The 15838-nt window shown below is 39.3% G+C and overlaps 2 protein-coding genes across 2 annotated transcripts in view; both read right to left on the bottom strand.

Annotated features, from left to right (window-relative positions):
• ZSCAN25 (zinc finger and SCAN domain containing 25) overlaps positions 1–15838 on the bottom strand; it is a 430575-nt gene that overhangs the window by 196782 nt on the left and 217955 nt on the right. The gene's annotated exons all lie outside the window — the stretch shown is intronic.
• The window catches only part of LOC128043210 (cytochrome P450 3A24-like), a 59016-nt gene that overhangs the window by 6697 nt on the left and 36481 nt on the right, over positions 1–15838 (bottom strand). Inside the window, exons 8-10 of the mRNA XM_052635496.1 lie at positions 9616–9743; positions 8480–8546; positions 1965–2125 (exon numbers count right to left, since the gene is read on the bottom strand). Coding sequence (XP_052491456.1) covers positions 1965–2125; positions 8480–8546; positions 9616–9743 — 356 coding nt within the window. The remainder of the gene's footprint in view (positions 1–1964; positions 2126–8479; positions 8547–9615; positions 9744–15838) is intronic.

Below are 15838 nucleotides of genomic sequence, written 5' to 3'. Positions count from 1 at the left end.
CTCCACTAACAATCCATGTTCAGTGTGTACACGTGGGTGATGGAAAACTTTGCTATGAAAGCCCCTGAGATTCCAGGGCTTGTCTGTTACTGAGGCATAAGCTAGCCTCTCCTGACTAATAAAGAATTTCTTGAAAATTAAACACATTTTTAAATAGAAAGTATTTAGAACAGACATATAAAGTAAGAAGCACATATTAGCCAATAGTACTAGTATTATTAGTGTTCTTATAAAAGGAGAGAATGCAATGCCTTAGCTAGCCTTGGTCTGTTAGCAGCCTTTCAATCTTCTTGTAATCAAAAGAATCCCAATATGGGGTTTACCAGAGAAGAAAGTCATCTCTAATTTATGCAGGCCCTACAAAGTATTTGAAGGACCTAGGATTTGAAAGGTCATAAGACTTGTCCAAAACCAGTCAGATCTCATACTTGTGTCCTCTGTTTCCTACCGTATATCCTTTCTTGTACAGCAAGCTTCACCTAGTCTAAAGTTTACACTGGGCAGCAGACTGAATTAATGGTCCCAATTCTCCACCATTATTTGTGTCCATTCCCTTCACCATTACCTCTGTGATGCCCTCCCATCTTGACTCAGGTTGGTCAGGTGGCTCACTTTGAGCCAGTGGAATATTGGCTATGTGTGATGCTAGCAGAGTTTTGAAAGTCACCCATAGGATTAGGGCTCTTGCTCATGACATCTACTGCTGCCCTGAGAAGCAGACAGGTAGAGATTGAGACACGTGAGGAGCATGTGTGGAGCTGAGTCAGTCCAACTGTTAGGGGAAGCACACTGACTGAAACCGCCCACCCTGGCCAGGTGCCATAGTAATCGTTTGCATGAGTTGTTTTATGACAGAAGGTCCTGGTTAGGAACACAGAACTAATAAGCCACCACCAACTGGAACAGTTCAGGAAAGGTCAAAAGGAGACATCACATGTCCAACCACCTCCCAGAATCCTTCTCTCTGGCATCCATCTTGGCTGAATAAGGCATGTACCACCAGGGAGCCCTCTGAGTCAGAATGATTGGCTAAAGACAACCCGGGAACTAATCCCATCACCATAAAACCCAAGACTGCAAGACTGGCAGAGCTGTTCTCCTGGGTTCCCTTACCCTCCTGCTCTCCACCTGGGTGCCCTTTCCCAATAAAATCTCTTGCTTTGTTAGCACATGTGTCTCCTCAGACAATTCATTTCTGAGTGTCAGACAAGAGCCCAGTTTCGGGTCCTGGAAGGTGTCCCCTTTCCTGCAACACAACCACTTAGCCAAGGCCAGCCTAGATCTGCCACAGACCACGGCCCAGACCACAGCAAGTCCAGCCAATATCAACAGACTATGCAGACACCATAAACTTGGGCAAACTCTGGGAGATAATGAGGGACAGGGAAGCCTGGCATGCTGCAGTCCATGGGGTCACAAAGAGTCCGACACAATGTAGTGCCTGAACAACAAATGCAGACACCAGAGAAATAAATGGTTCCTGCTAGATGCCACTGAAGTTCTGTGCATGTTACTTGGTATTATTCTGATAACTGATACCTCAAGACCAGCACTTTTTTCAAAGCACTTATATTGCTGTGAGTAGCATGAAGTACTTATGTTTTCTCCCTTTGCTTTGTATCTTTTATATCTTTCCTAAATGTGCTGTGTTCAATCACAGTCTTCTCCTACTCTTTGCAATCCCATGAACTGTAGCCCACCAGGCTCCTCTGTCCATGGGATTTCCATGGCAAGAATACTGGATTGGGTTGCCATTTCCGACTCCAGGGGATCTTCTCAACCCACGTATCAAACCCACATCTCCTGCATTGGAAGGGTTGGATTTTTTTTCCACTGCATCACCTGGGAAAGGAGGTAAATGATTTGATGCTTATGCTTTGGGAGGAAATCTCCTAAGAAGTGGTGAGAAGACAATCATGCTAAGGCTTCACCTTCCCCCCCCCCCTCTGGGTATCATCACTCACCTTATTGGGGAAAGTCGCATCAATCTCCTCCTGCAGCTTCTGCTGGACATCAGGGTGAGTGGCCAAAATATACAGAAGGAAGGAAAGAGTACTGCTAGTGGTCTCATAGCCAGCAAAAATAAAGATAACACTTTGGGCCATCAGTTCTTGGTCAGAGAGAGCTAAAAAAAAAAAAAAAAAAAAAAAAGACATTTTAGGTAAAGCATGGCATTGTAAAAACCATAGCTTAAATGATGAGACATTCCAGTGAAACTCCCAACCCCCCAGGGGAAATCATGTAAAAGTAATTCAGAATCAAACTGAGAGTGATTTCCACCCTGTGTCTGCCTCACAGAGCCAAGAAAAAGCCAAGAACTGTCTTGATCCAGTTTTTCCCAAGTCGCTACTATTCTTGGCCCTCTGTTCCTGGCAATGCCACCCCCCACCAACACAGCTGGGTAATTTCAAGAGACAGCACTTCTGTCTAACATCTACAGTATTATCATTGTGTCCTTTAGAGAACTGTAAAAGAACTTTAGCTCCAAGTAAAATGGAGCAGCATTTCCTTCTAGAATATTTTAAATTATTTTAGTTAAGGCACAGCTTGATTTCTTTTTTTAAGGATACAATAATAAAGCTACATGGTCAGTTTAGTTCAATCGCTCAATCATGTCCGACTCTTTGCAACCCCATGGACTGCAGCACGCCAGGCCTCCCTGTCCACCACCAACTCCTGGAGCTTGCTCAAACTCATGCCCATCGAGTCGGTGACCCATCCAACCACTCATCCTCTGTCGTCCCCTTCTCCTGCCTTCAATCTTTCCTGGCATCAGGGTCTTTTCTAAAGAGTCAGTTCTTTGCATCAGGTAGCCAATATATTGGAGCTTCAGCTTCAGCATCAGTCCTTCCAACGAATATTCAGGACTGATTTCCTTTAGGATGACTGGTTTGATCTCACTGCAGTCCAAGGGACTCTCAAGAGGCTTCTCCAGCACCACAGTTCAAAAGCATCAATTCTTCGGTGCTCAGCTTTCTTTATAGTCCAACTCTCACATCCATACATGACTACTGGAAAAACCATAGCTTTGACTAGATGGACCTTTGTTGGTAAAGTAATGTCTCTGCTTTTTAATATGCTGCCTAGGTTGGCCATAGCTTTTCTTCCAAGGTGCAAGCGTCTTTTAATTTCACGGCTACAGTCACCATCTGCAGTGATTCTGGAGCCAAAGAAAATAAAGTCTCTCACTGTTTCCATTGTTTCTATTTGCCATGAAGTGATGGGTCTAAATGTCATGATCTTCATTTTTTGAATGTTGAGTTTTAAGACAGCCTTTTCACTCCTCTTTTACTTTTTTCAAGAGGTTCTTTAGTTTCTCTTCACTTTCTGCCACAAGGGTGGTGTCACCGGCATATCTGAGGTTACTGAGATTCCTCCCAGCAATCCTGATTTCAGTTTATGCTTCATCCAGCCCGGCATTTCACATGATGTACTCTGCATAAAAGTTAAATAAGCAGGGTGACAAAATACAGCCGTGATATACTCCTTTCTCAGTTTGGAACCAGTCTGTTGTTCCATGTCCAGTTCTAACTGTTGCTTCTTGACCTGCATAAAGATTTCTCAGGAGACAGGTCAGGTGGTCTGGTAATTCCCATCTCTTTAAGAATTTTCCACAGTTTGTTGTGATCCACACAGTCAAAGGCTTTGGTGTAATCGATAAAGCAGATGTTTTTCTGGGACTCTCTAGCTTTTTCTATGATCCAACAGATGATGGTAATTTGATTTCTGGTTCCTCTGCCCTCTCTAAATCCAGCTTGAACATCTGGAAGTTCACAATTCATGTACTGTTGAAGCCTCAGTTGGAGAATTTTGAGCATTACTTGGCTAGCATGTGAGGTGAGTGCAATTGTGCAGTAGTTTGAGCACTCTTTGGTATTTCCTTTCTTTGGGATTGGAATAAAAACTGACCTTTTCCAGTCCTGTGGCCACTGCTGAGTTTTCCAAATTTGCTGGCCTATTGAGTGCATCATTTTAATAGCATAATCTTTGAGGATTTGAAATAGCTCAACTGGAATTCCGTCATTTCCACTAGCTTTGTTCATATGATGCTTCCTAAGGCCCACTTGATATCACACTCCAGGATGTCTGGTTCCTGGTGAGTGATCTCACCATCGTGGTTATCTGGGTCTAGAAAATCTTTTTTGTATAGTTCTTCGGTGTATTCTTGCCACCTCTTCTTAATATCTTCTTTTTTTCTGTTAGGTCCATGCCATTTCTGCCCTTTATTGTGCCCATCTTTGCATGAAATATTCCCTAGTCTCCCTAATTTTCTTGAAGAGATCTCTAGCGTTTCCCATTCTATTGTCTTCCTCTATTTCAGTGTCATATCTTTTTGCTTTTTCATACTGTTAATGGAGTTCTCAAGGCAAGAATACTGAAGTGGTTTGCCATTCCCTTTTCCAGTCAGACCATATGGTCAGTTCAGCTCAGTTCAGTCACTCAGTGGTGTCTGACTCTTTGTGATCCCATGAATTGCAGCATGCCAGTCTTCCCTGTCCATCACCAACTTCCGGAGTTCACTCAAACTCACGTCCATCGAGTTGGTGATGCCATCCAGCCATCTCATCCTCTGTCGTCCCCTTCCCATCCTGCCCCCAATCCTTCCCAGCATCAGAGTCTCTTCCAATGAGTCGACTCTTTGCATGAGGTGGCCAAAGTATTGGAGTTTCAGCTTTAGCATCAGTCCTTCCAAAGTACACCCAGGACTGATCTCCTTTAGGATCGACTGGTTGGATCTCCTTGCAGTCCGAGGGACTCTCAAGAGTCTTCTCCAACACCACTGTTCAAAAGCATCAATTCTTCAGCGCTCACCTTTCTTCACAGTCCAACTCTCACATCCATACATGACCACTGGAAAAACCATAGCCTTGACTAGACAGACCTTTGTTGGCAAAGTAATGTCTCTGCTTTTGAATATGCCATCTAGGTTGGTCATAACTTTCCTTCCAAGGAGTAAGTGTCTTTTAATTTCATGGCTGTAATCACCATCTGCAGTGATTTTGGAGCCCCCCAAAATAAAGTCTGACACTGTTTCCACTGTTTCCCCATCTATTTCCCATGAAGTGATGGGACCAGATGCCATGATCTTTGTTTTCTGAATGTTGAGCTCTAAGCCAACTTTTTCACTGTCCTCTTTCACTTTCATCAAGAGGCTTTTTAGCTCCTCTTCACTTTCTGCCATAAGGGTGGTGTCATCTGCATATCTGAGGTTATTGATATTTCTCCTGGCAATCTTGATTCCAGCTTGTGCTTCTTCCATCCCAGCGTTTCTCATGATGTACTCTGCATATAAGTTAAATAAACAGGGTGACAATATACAGCCTTGACATACTCCTTTTCCTATCTGGAACCAGTCCGTTGTTCCATGTCCAGTTCTAACTGCTGCTTCCTGACCTGCATACAGATTTCTCAAGAGGCAGGTCAGGTGGTCTGGTATTCCCAACTCTTTCAGAATTTTCCACAGTTTATTGTGATCCACACAGTCAAAGGCTTTGGCATAGTCAATAAAGCAGAAGTAGATGTTTTTCTGGAACTCTCTTGCTTTTTCCAAGATCCAGCAGATGTTGGTAATTTGATATCTGCCTTTTCTAAAACCAGCTTGAATATCTGGAAGTTCACGGTTCACGTATTGCTGAAGCCTGGCTTGGAGAATTTTGAACATTACTTTACTAGCGTGTGAGATGAGTGCACTTGTGCAGTAGTTTGAGCATTCTTTGGCATTGTCTTTCTTTGGGATACCATATGGTAGGGGAAATTAAATTATATTTTATCAAAACTTGTTTATAGGAACAAACAGTACAATATAGGCTACAGATAAACTCTTGCAACTGAAAGTGTGGTCCATGGACCAGCAGCATGAGCAGGATGGAAGCCTAATACAAATTCAGATTTTCAAATCCCATCCTAGAACTATGGATAAAACATCTGAACTTTCATGAGATGTGGATATGTGTGTGCACAATGTAGCCTGAGAAGCATGGGTTATGCCCTTGAGAGGCATCAGGTAATACAAGACCTGGGGCACATGTCTTCAAGGGGATGTTCGAGATACATATAGAAGCTACAGAAATCAACAAAAATCTTGAAGAGTTGTGATGATCCTAGGCTAATCATTCGCATTAAAATAGCAAAAGAAAGAATGCATCCATGGAAGGATATAGCCCAATGTGAAAATTAGAAAGATAAGATCCAGAGAGTAGAATTAGCAATGCTGATTCATTCTAGCCTGAAGGTCATCGTCTAAGTACACATTCCCTCTCTCTGCACTTCTTTATGCTTATCAAACAGCCCTGTGATTATACACTAATCTCCAATTTTATTTTCTCCAAAGAGACAAAGCATGCTCAGGTTCTCAGCTATTTGATGGGTGTAGTAGGACCTTTGTTACTTAGAGCACTCAACTCTATGTGGTACATGCTCCAACCAAGAAATAAATAATAAAAGTAATATAAAATGTGTGTAATAAAGGTCTACAAGATTGTAGATGATGATATCTCCAATGATGATATCTGTGATGCTATTGTGGATAAATTCAATCATCAAATTCTTTCCCCAGTTAACATAAACTCCATAATACACAAAGTCTAGAGTTGTGCTGTCTAATATGTGACAATTCAAATTTTAATTGATTAAAATGAAATACAATTTAGCATTCAGGTTCCTGGGGCACTGGCCACATGTCATGTCCTCAGGAGATACTTACATCTAGTGATTACTATGTTGAAACGAACAGATATAGATTATTTCCTTCATCACAGGAAGTTGTACTGAATCATGTACTTAAAGAAATGATAGATGATAATAGATAGATAGATAGAATGATAAAAGTAGGTGTCCACACAGTTATAGATATATTTAGAGTGTGCTGAAGTAGGTTTATACCTGCTTTCAAGAACCAATTTTATAAAATTCCAGACTTTTGTGAGATGGTTATCAATCCATTGGTGGCTTCAAATTAACCATTTAGGAGTATTCATGTAATGGAATTAAAGCACACCAGGGTCTTTTTGTGTGTGAGAGAGAGCTGATTTGCATCAGTGTTTTGGAATAGATACAGACATCTTCTTTCTTTTTTTTTTTTTTTTTACATTTTTACATTACTGTGTAAAAATAGTTGATGTTCTGAAAATTGTCCACTAAGAGGATCTGGAAGCAAAACAAACAAACAAAAAACCCTGGTAGCAATGAGCATTCCTAGAACCCGGATTTTGGATTCTAAACACCATTTCTCAGTAGACGGAACCTGAACTTCTTAGAGAAATGGCTTATTCCAGGGGAAATAGAAGAGAAAGCTGGAATGCCTTGCATTAGGAAGTGAGGAAGTTCTTGGAAAATGATAAATGAAAAGGATACAGGACACTCTGTATGCAACAGTGGTGGACACACATCATTATACATTTATCAAAAGCCATAGAATGTACAATGCCAAGATTGGACCCAGGTGTGAACCATTGTCTTTGGGTGATAATAATGTATCAGTTTAGGTTCATTGATTATAACAAGTGTATCACTCCAGTATGGACTTCTGATTTGAGGAAGGCTATATGTAGGTGGGGGGCAGAATGTATATTGGGAAACTCTTTATTCTTCACTCAGTTTTGTTTTTTAATTTCTGCTAAAAAATAGCTTATTGAAAAAAATTTTCAGGAGAAAAAAGTTATATATATATATATATATATATATATATATGCCCACTTGAAAGGGCTCCAGTGGACAAACCTGAGAGAATTTGAAAATCTAGATGAAGAGTGATATGAGAGAGTAAGTTAGCTGTACATGAGATATCCTGATATAAATAAATAAATGACTGGGGGAGAATGGAGAGCTCTCCCTATGAAAGAACATCAGCTTGTAAATACAGAAGAATGATGGGTTTAGAAAGACATCATGTAATCATAATAACAACGGTTTCAGTCAAAAACCATTCATGAATGATAAAACCAGTGGGTGACAATTGGAAGAGGAACAGAATATTTACAGTCACAAAGGCTTCTCCCAGAAGTTATGTGTTAATAACAAAGTGGGGTGGGAATTACACTTAACAGTAGAATAAGCTGGTGAACACAAGTTTAAAAGTATTCCAAGTTAAGGTCACTAACACTGGGGCAATGTGCCCCCTGATGAATGAATGGATGAAGCCTTGATGCAAATATTCAGACAGAGGTTCTGACTTGGTGGTTCTGGAGGAGTCTGAGAACTGATATCGGAACCAAGCTCCCCAAAGTTCAGCTGTAGTGATCCATTTCATAACTGACTTCTGGGCATGACATCCTTGTTATACTTGCCCTTCGAGCTCTGAACAAAGTTGTGCCTGCAAACTTCTAGGAAGTACCATGGTCTACTCTTTTTTCTGCACAAGTGTCTTTCTTCAATTTGGCCTAAATTCCCATCTGCCTGGAAAATTTCCTGCACATTTTCAGAACTGCCCCGTACCTCTGCATCTCCCCACTGTGGCCCCTCTGAAGCTCTCCTTGGTTACCTTTATGATTGTCTGTTTCTTTGGAATTCTGGGAGTTAATCATCAGCTGAAGAAAGTCTACATGCAGCTGTAAGCAGAAAGAAATTTCTATGAAAGAAAGTTACTTGTGAAGTCATAGACAAATCAGGAGTGCAGTATTTAACCTCTTTCCTGAGAGTATGACCCCTTAAAGAGCAGAAGTCTGATTAGTATTGCCTGAGTCCTCAGTGAACCAACATTCACCTACAGACCTTGGAGAACATGACGTTTCCCAGACAGAAACCCAGCCAACTGCTTTCTGGTCCTCACTCTCTCCAACCTTTAGTTTCTCTGTCTTTTGAAACAGCTTTTTTTTGCCAAAGAGTTGCCTGTTGTCTCTCCTCTCACACTTGTTTGCTCAGGAAAAGTCCATGATTTTGTTCCTTTTTTTCCTTCCAATTTTAATTCTTAATGAATGATCACACAAATTAATCCCCTCACATTTGCAAAGTTCAATCGGCAGTGTTTTTGGAAGCATGTTCAATGCCTTGACCCTCTCAAAACGTTATACAATCTTCAGTGACATCTTGGGTACAAAGCCCTTGTCCCCCTGACCTGCAGACATCCTTGTGCTGGCCTCCAGTCTTCATGGAGGCAAACCTGGTTAATGAGCTTGCAGCCTCATGGCCCATGCCAGACTAGGAGAGGGCTCCAATTTAACACAGAAGTCTCTCCACCAACTGCCTGATAGGGCTTTCCATTCATTGCACAATCTATAAAATAGGAGTCTTGGAATCAAAGTGATTCTTTACCAGTATAACATATGGTAAAATTATAATATTGGTAAAATCATTCTCAAATAGTAATTGTTATCCTTTAACAGTTTATTGAATGGAGGTGATAAAACTTTTATCTCAACACTATTTATGCAATGACACACTAATATGCACGCCTACTATTAAATTAAACATCACTCTCTGGCTCATTTTCTTATTTCTTCCCCAACCTCCACCTTCCTCATCCCTCTAAAATGATATATTAATAACTTCTGAGTTCTAAAATCTATATTTCTCTACCTAATGTTTAAAAAAATGCAGAGAACCACACAAATCATATGTGTACAGGTTAACAAATTTTCAAAACATGAACACCCTCATGTAACCATCACCAGATTTTACCTTTTGATTATCTTTGAGGCGACTTTCTTTTATTCTTTGTACAGATTTTGTCAAAAAATTCAGAGCACTTTTTGGAAATACGGTGATATTTAATACTTCAAGGATTGGGATAATGAATGGAAAGAGTACTGTAGAGAGAAGATAAAAGAAAAGCACAGTAAAAATTCAAAAATTACACAGCAAGTATAATTTTCTCTATCGATCAGGAAAGATACCAGGGTCAGATACCGGAATCACTCCCTCTATGACCTTTGTTCAGACTGCCTAGCCAATGACTGAGCAAGGCCAAGTCCACTTACAGAGGCCATCACTATGGTAGTGAGATCAGTGGTCCCTTCTGACTTTTGGAATGATCAAGGAAACAGAATTACATTCCTGAACTTCATAGTCTTTTATCATTGGATTAGAGTCTCTTTGGATAAACCACACTAAAGTCTGCTACTCTAATTAACCATTTTCTGCAAAAAACAACTCAAGATATAAATAAAACAGTGTATGTCTTTCAATCACAATGGAATTAAATTAAAAATCAATAATAAAATTGGGAAACTCACAAACACATGGAAATTAAACAATACATGGAAATAAACAATACACTCCTAAATAACTGAAGAGTAGTATACTTTATCAAAAATACAACCAGAAATTACTTTGAGATAAATAAAAATGAAGCCATTACTTACCAAAATGAATGGGATATAGGAAAAACAGTGCTCATGGAAAAGTTTAAGGCTATAAATGTCTACTTTAAAAAAGAACAAAAATCTCAAGTCATGAACCTAACTTCCCACCCTAACTCAGTGAAAGAAGAGCAAACTAAACCTAAAGCTAGAACAAAGAAGAAAGTAATAAAGACAAGAGCAGAAACTAATGAAATAGGGAATAAAAACAATACAGAAATTCAATGAAACCAAAAGCTGATTCTTTGAAAAGAACTTTTAAGCTAGATTGACCAAAAAATAAAAAAGAGAGAGGAAAAAAGCTCAAATGTCTAGCATCATCACAACGGCAGAGGAGAAATTACTATTGACATTAAAGTGAGAAAGAGCATAATGGAATACAAGGAACAATGTTCATCAATAAATTAGATAAGTTAGAGGAAGTACACAAATTCCTTAAAAGACATGAAGTACAGAAACTAACTCAAAAAGAAACAGACAATCTGAATTTTTCTATTTTAAATGGTTGAACAGGAAGATTGATTCCTCTGATTCCATACTTCTTTCTCAACATTGCTTTGGCTATTCAGGGTCTTTTGTGTTTCCATACAAATTGTGAAATTATTTGTTCTAGTTCTGTGAAAAATATCGTTGGTAGTTTGATAGGAATTGTGTTGAATCTATAGATTGCTTTGGGTAGTATACTCATTTTTATTATATTGATTCTTCCAATCCAAGAACGTGGTATATTTCTCCCTCTATTTGTGTCATCTCTGATTTCTTTCATCAGTGTTTTATAGTTTTCTGTATATCTCTTGTTTCTATTGGTAAATTTATTCCTAAGTATTTTATTATTTTCATTGCAATGGTGAATGGGATTGTTTCCTTAATTTCTCTTTCTGATCTTTCATTGTTAGTGTATAGGAATGCAAGGGATTTCTTTTTTTTTTTTTCCCAACATGAACATATATGCATTTATTTGTTGATTATAAAAATGAAAACCTGGAATTAAAATCTACACTTATAAATGTTATAACAGAGAACAACTAGCTGTATACAGGAATATTATAAAGCATGGCTGATAATATTACTTCAGTAATAATGGTGTGGTCTTCTTGTAGTTTATGGAATAATGGTAGAGCCTAAGGTCTAGTCCTTTTAAAGTTTATTTTTTCTTTTTTTCTATAATTGTGCTTCTATTTCTTAATATACTACTGCTTCTGAGAGCTTTACCTGACAGCCATTAAAGATGATATAATTTAGTCTTCCACATTACTCTGAAACCTAAATTGGAAACAAATATTTCCTAAAAAGCAATTACATATTTCAGTGCTTATTATACTTGCTCTACATATATTATTAAAGTTGAGTGCTTTATGTTAGAGAAGTTAATCTGAAATCATTCTTAGTTAAATTCATCATTCTCTGTCCTTGTTAGAACAAGTAAAATGAAATGGTAGGAACATTAAGGGTGGAGCATTGTTATTACATGTTTGGCAAACTATGAAAATTAACATTTGAAAAGTACTTCACTGTGTTGAGTTTTATTATTGTTTAGCTATAATAAAGGTGGAAATGTGAAAATATTCCAGATGGTTATATTTTTTTTATTTTCTAAAAAAATTAATTTATTTATTTTAATTAGAGGTTAATTAATGGCACCCCACTCCAGTACTTTTGCCTGGAAAATCCCCATGGATGGAGGAGACTGGTAGGCTGCAGTCCATGGGGTCACTAAGAGTCGGGCACTACTGAGCGACTTCCCTTTCACTTTTCACTTTCATGCATTGGAGAAGGAAATGGCAACCCACTCCAGTGTTCTTGCCTGGAGAATCCCAGGGACGGGGGAGCCTGGTGGGCTGCCGTCTATGGGGTCACACAGAGTCAGACACGACTGAAGTGACTTAGCAGTAGCAGCACTTTACAATATTGTAGTGGTTTTTGCCATACATTGACATGAATCAGCCATGGGTGTACATGTGTTTCCCACCCTGAGCTCCCCACCCACCTCCCTCCCCATCCCACCCCTCGGGATCATCCCAGTGGACCAGCCCTGAGCACCCTGTCTCATGTATTGAACCTGGACTGGCGATCTGTTTCACATATGATAATATACATGTTTCACTGCTATTCTCTCAAATCATCCCACCCTCACCTTCTCCCACAGAGTCCAAAAGTCTGTTCTATACATCTGTGTCTCTTTTGCTGTCTCACATATAGGGTCATTGACACCATCTTTCTAAATTCCATATGTATATGCATACTGTATTGGTGTTTTTCTTTCTGACTTACTTCACTCTGTATAATAGGCTCCAGTTTCATCTACCTCATTAGAACTGATTCCTTTTATCTCTTTTTCTCTGATTGCTGTTGCTAGGACTTTCAAAACTATGTTGAATAGTAGTGGTAAGAAGGGGAACCCTTGTCTTGTTCCTGATTTTAGAGGAAATGCTTTCAAAGCAATCTTGAGAAAGAAGAATGGAACTGGAGGAATCAACATTCCTGACTTCAAACTATACTACAAAGCTACAGTCATCAAGACAGTATGGTACTGGCACAAAGACAGAAATATAGATGAACTGAACAAAATAGAAAGTCTAGAGACAAATCCATGCACCTATAGACACATTATCTTTGACAAAGGAAACAAAAATATACAATGGAGAAAAGTCAGTCTCTTCAACAAGTGGTGCTGGGAAAACTGGTCAACTACATGTAAAAGAATGAAACTAGAGCACTTTCTAACACTATACATAAAAATAAGATGGATTAAGCCTAGACCATAAACTATAAAACTCCTAGAAGAAAACTCAGGCAGAACACACTCTGACATAAATCACATCAAGATCCTCTATGATCTACCTCCCAGAGTAATGGAAATAAAAACTAAAATAAATGAATGAGATTTAATTAAACTTAAAAGCTTTTGCACAATGAAGGAAACTACAAGCAAGGTGAAAAGACAGCCCTCAGAATGGGAGAAAATAATAGCAAACAAAACAACTGACAAAGAATTAATTTCCAAAATATATAAGCAGCTCATGCAGTTCAATATCAGAAAAATAAACACCCAATCAAAAAGTGCACAATAGACCTGAACAGACTTTTTACCCAAAGAAGATACACAGATGGCTAATAAACACATGAAAAGATGTTCAATTTCACACATTATTAGAGAAATGCAAATAAAAACCACACTCACACTAGTGTATCATCTCCTACTAGTCAGAATGGCCATCATCAAAATGTTTACAAACAATAAATGCCAGAGAGGGTGTGGAGAAAGGAGAAACCTCTTACACGGTTGGTGAGAATGCAAACTGGTACAGCCACTGTGGAGAACAGTGTGGAGATCCCTTAAAAACCTGGGAATAAAACTGCCATATGACCCAGCAAACCCACTGCTGGGCATACACCCCAAGGAATCCAGAATTGAAATAAACACATATATCCAATGTACTGCTGCACTATTGACAATAGCTAGGACATGGAAGCAACCTAGATGTCCATTGGCAGATGAACAGATAAGCAAGTCACGGTACATATATACAATGGAATATTACTCAGTTATAAAAAAGGAATACATTTGAGTCAGTTCTAGTGAGATGGATGAACCTGGAGCCTATTATACACAGTGAAGTAAGTCAGAAAGAAAAGACAAATACTGTATATTAATGCATATATATTGAATTTAGAAAGATGGTACCAATGATCCTACTGCAGCACAGCAAAGAGACACAGATCTAAAATGAAGACTTTTGGACTCAGTGGGAAAAGGCGAGAGTGGGATGATTTGAGAGAATAGCATTGAAACATGTACATTACCATATGTAAAATAGATGATCAGTGCGAGTTCAATGCATGAAGCAGGGAACCCAAAGCCAGTACTTGGGGATAATCCATAGGGACAAAGGGGGAGGGTGGTGAGAGGGGGTTCAGCATGGAGGGGACACATGTATACCTGTGGCCGATCCAAGTTGATGTATGGCAAAAACCGTCACAATATTGTAAAGGATTTATCTTCCAATTAAAATAAATTAATTAATTGGAAAAATTATTAAAAAGAAACTACTCAAAAAGAAAGAGACAATGTGAACAGACCTATAAGAAATACAAAGTTTGATTTGATAATCAAGAAACAACCCAATTTGACAATGAAAGCTTAGGTACAGATGGCTTTAATGCTGAATACTACTCAAATAATTACAGAATTAATACCAAATTTTCACTAACTCATCCAGCAAATAGAAAATGATAGAACACTTTGAAAGTTATTCCACAGAGCCAGTATTAACCCAGAGTGAGAAACAGACTAAGATATAACAGGGAAAAAAAACTATAGACCAATATATCCTATGACCATGGATACACAAATCCTCAACAAAATACCAGCACACTGAGTCTACTAATATAGAAAAAGATGTATACATCATATATAAGTGCACTTTATTCCAGGAATGCCAGGTTGTATAATATGCCATTTTAATAGAATAATAAATAATGACTACACGATGATCTGATAGATGCATAAGAGCCATGTGATGAAATCCAATACCCGCTTGTGATAAAAGCTCTCAGCAAACAGGAACAGAGGGACTTTCATCAACCTGATAAAAGGAATCTATGAAAAAAACATAGTTAACACTAATATTTAATAGTGAAAAACTGGATGCTTTTCTCTACAGTTAAGAATAAGACAAGGAAGCCTTTTTCACCACTTCTATCCAAAACTGTACCTGAGATTCTAACAAGAAGTAATTAGTCAAGAAAATTAAACCAAATATATCCATATAGGAATGAAGGGGCAGTCCTAGGATGGCGGAGGAATAGGACAGGGAGACCACTTTCTCCCCCACAAATTCATCAAAAGAACATTTAAACGCTGAGTAAATTCCACAAAACAACTTCTGAATGCTGGCAGAGGACATCAGGCAAGCAGCCCAGAAAAGCAGCCCAGTGTCTTCGAAAGGAGGTAGGAAAAAATGTAAAAGATAAAAAATAAAGAGACAAAAAAGGTAGGGACAGAGCTCTGTCCCGGGAAGGGAGTCTTAAAAAGAGAGAAGTTTCCAAACACCAGGAAACACTCTCACTGGCGAGTCTGTGGCGAGCCTTGGAACCACAGAGGGCAACATAACTGGGAGGGAAAATAAATAATTAAAACCCACAGATTACGTGCCCAACAGTAACTCCCCCAGTGGAGAAGCAGCGTGGACGTCTGCACCCCGCGCTAGCAAGCAGGGGCTGTGCAGGGAGGTGCGGGCTACATTGCTTAGAGTAAGGACCGGGCCTGAATGCCCTGAGGGCAATCTGAGGGAACTAATTTGGGCTAGCAAACCAGACTGTGGGATAGCTACCACGTGAAAAGCCCTAACCTAAGACACTGCCAGGCCACTCACAGAACAAAGCACTGAACAGAGCTAGCCCGCTGCAGACCATCCCCCTCCGGTGACAGGGAGCCAGAGCCGGAAGGGGGCAATTGCAGCCCCAGAGAGACATTATCTACCAAACTGCGAGCAGGCTTCTTTGCTAACTAAGACTTCTTGGGGTTCCAGACGGTCAACATC

The sequence above is a fragment of the Budorcas taxicolor genome, chromosome 2 (assembly GCF_023091745.1).
Source record: "Budorcas taxicolor isolate Tak-1 chromosome 2, Takin1.1, whole genome shotgun sequence".
Classification (NCBI taxonomy): Eukaryota; Metazoa; Chordata; class Mammalia; order Artiodactyla; family Bovidae; genus Budorcas; species Budorcas taxicolor.
This window is presented reverse-complemented; position numbering and strand designations above follow the sequence as displayed.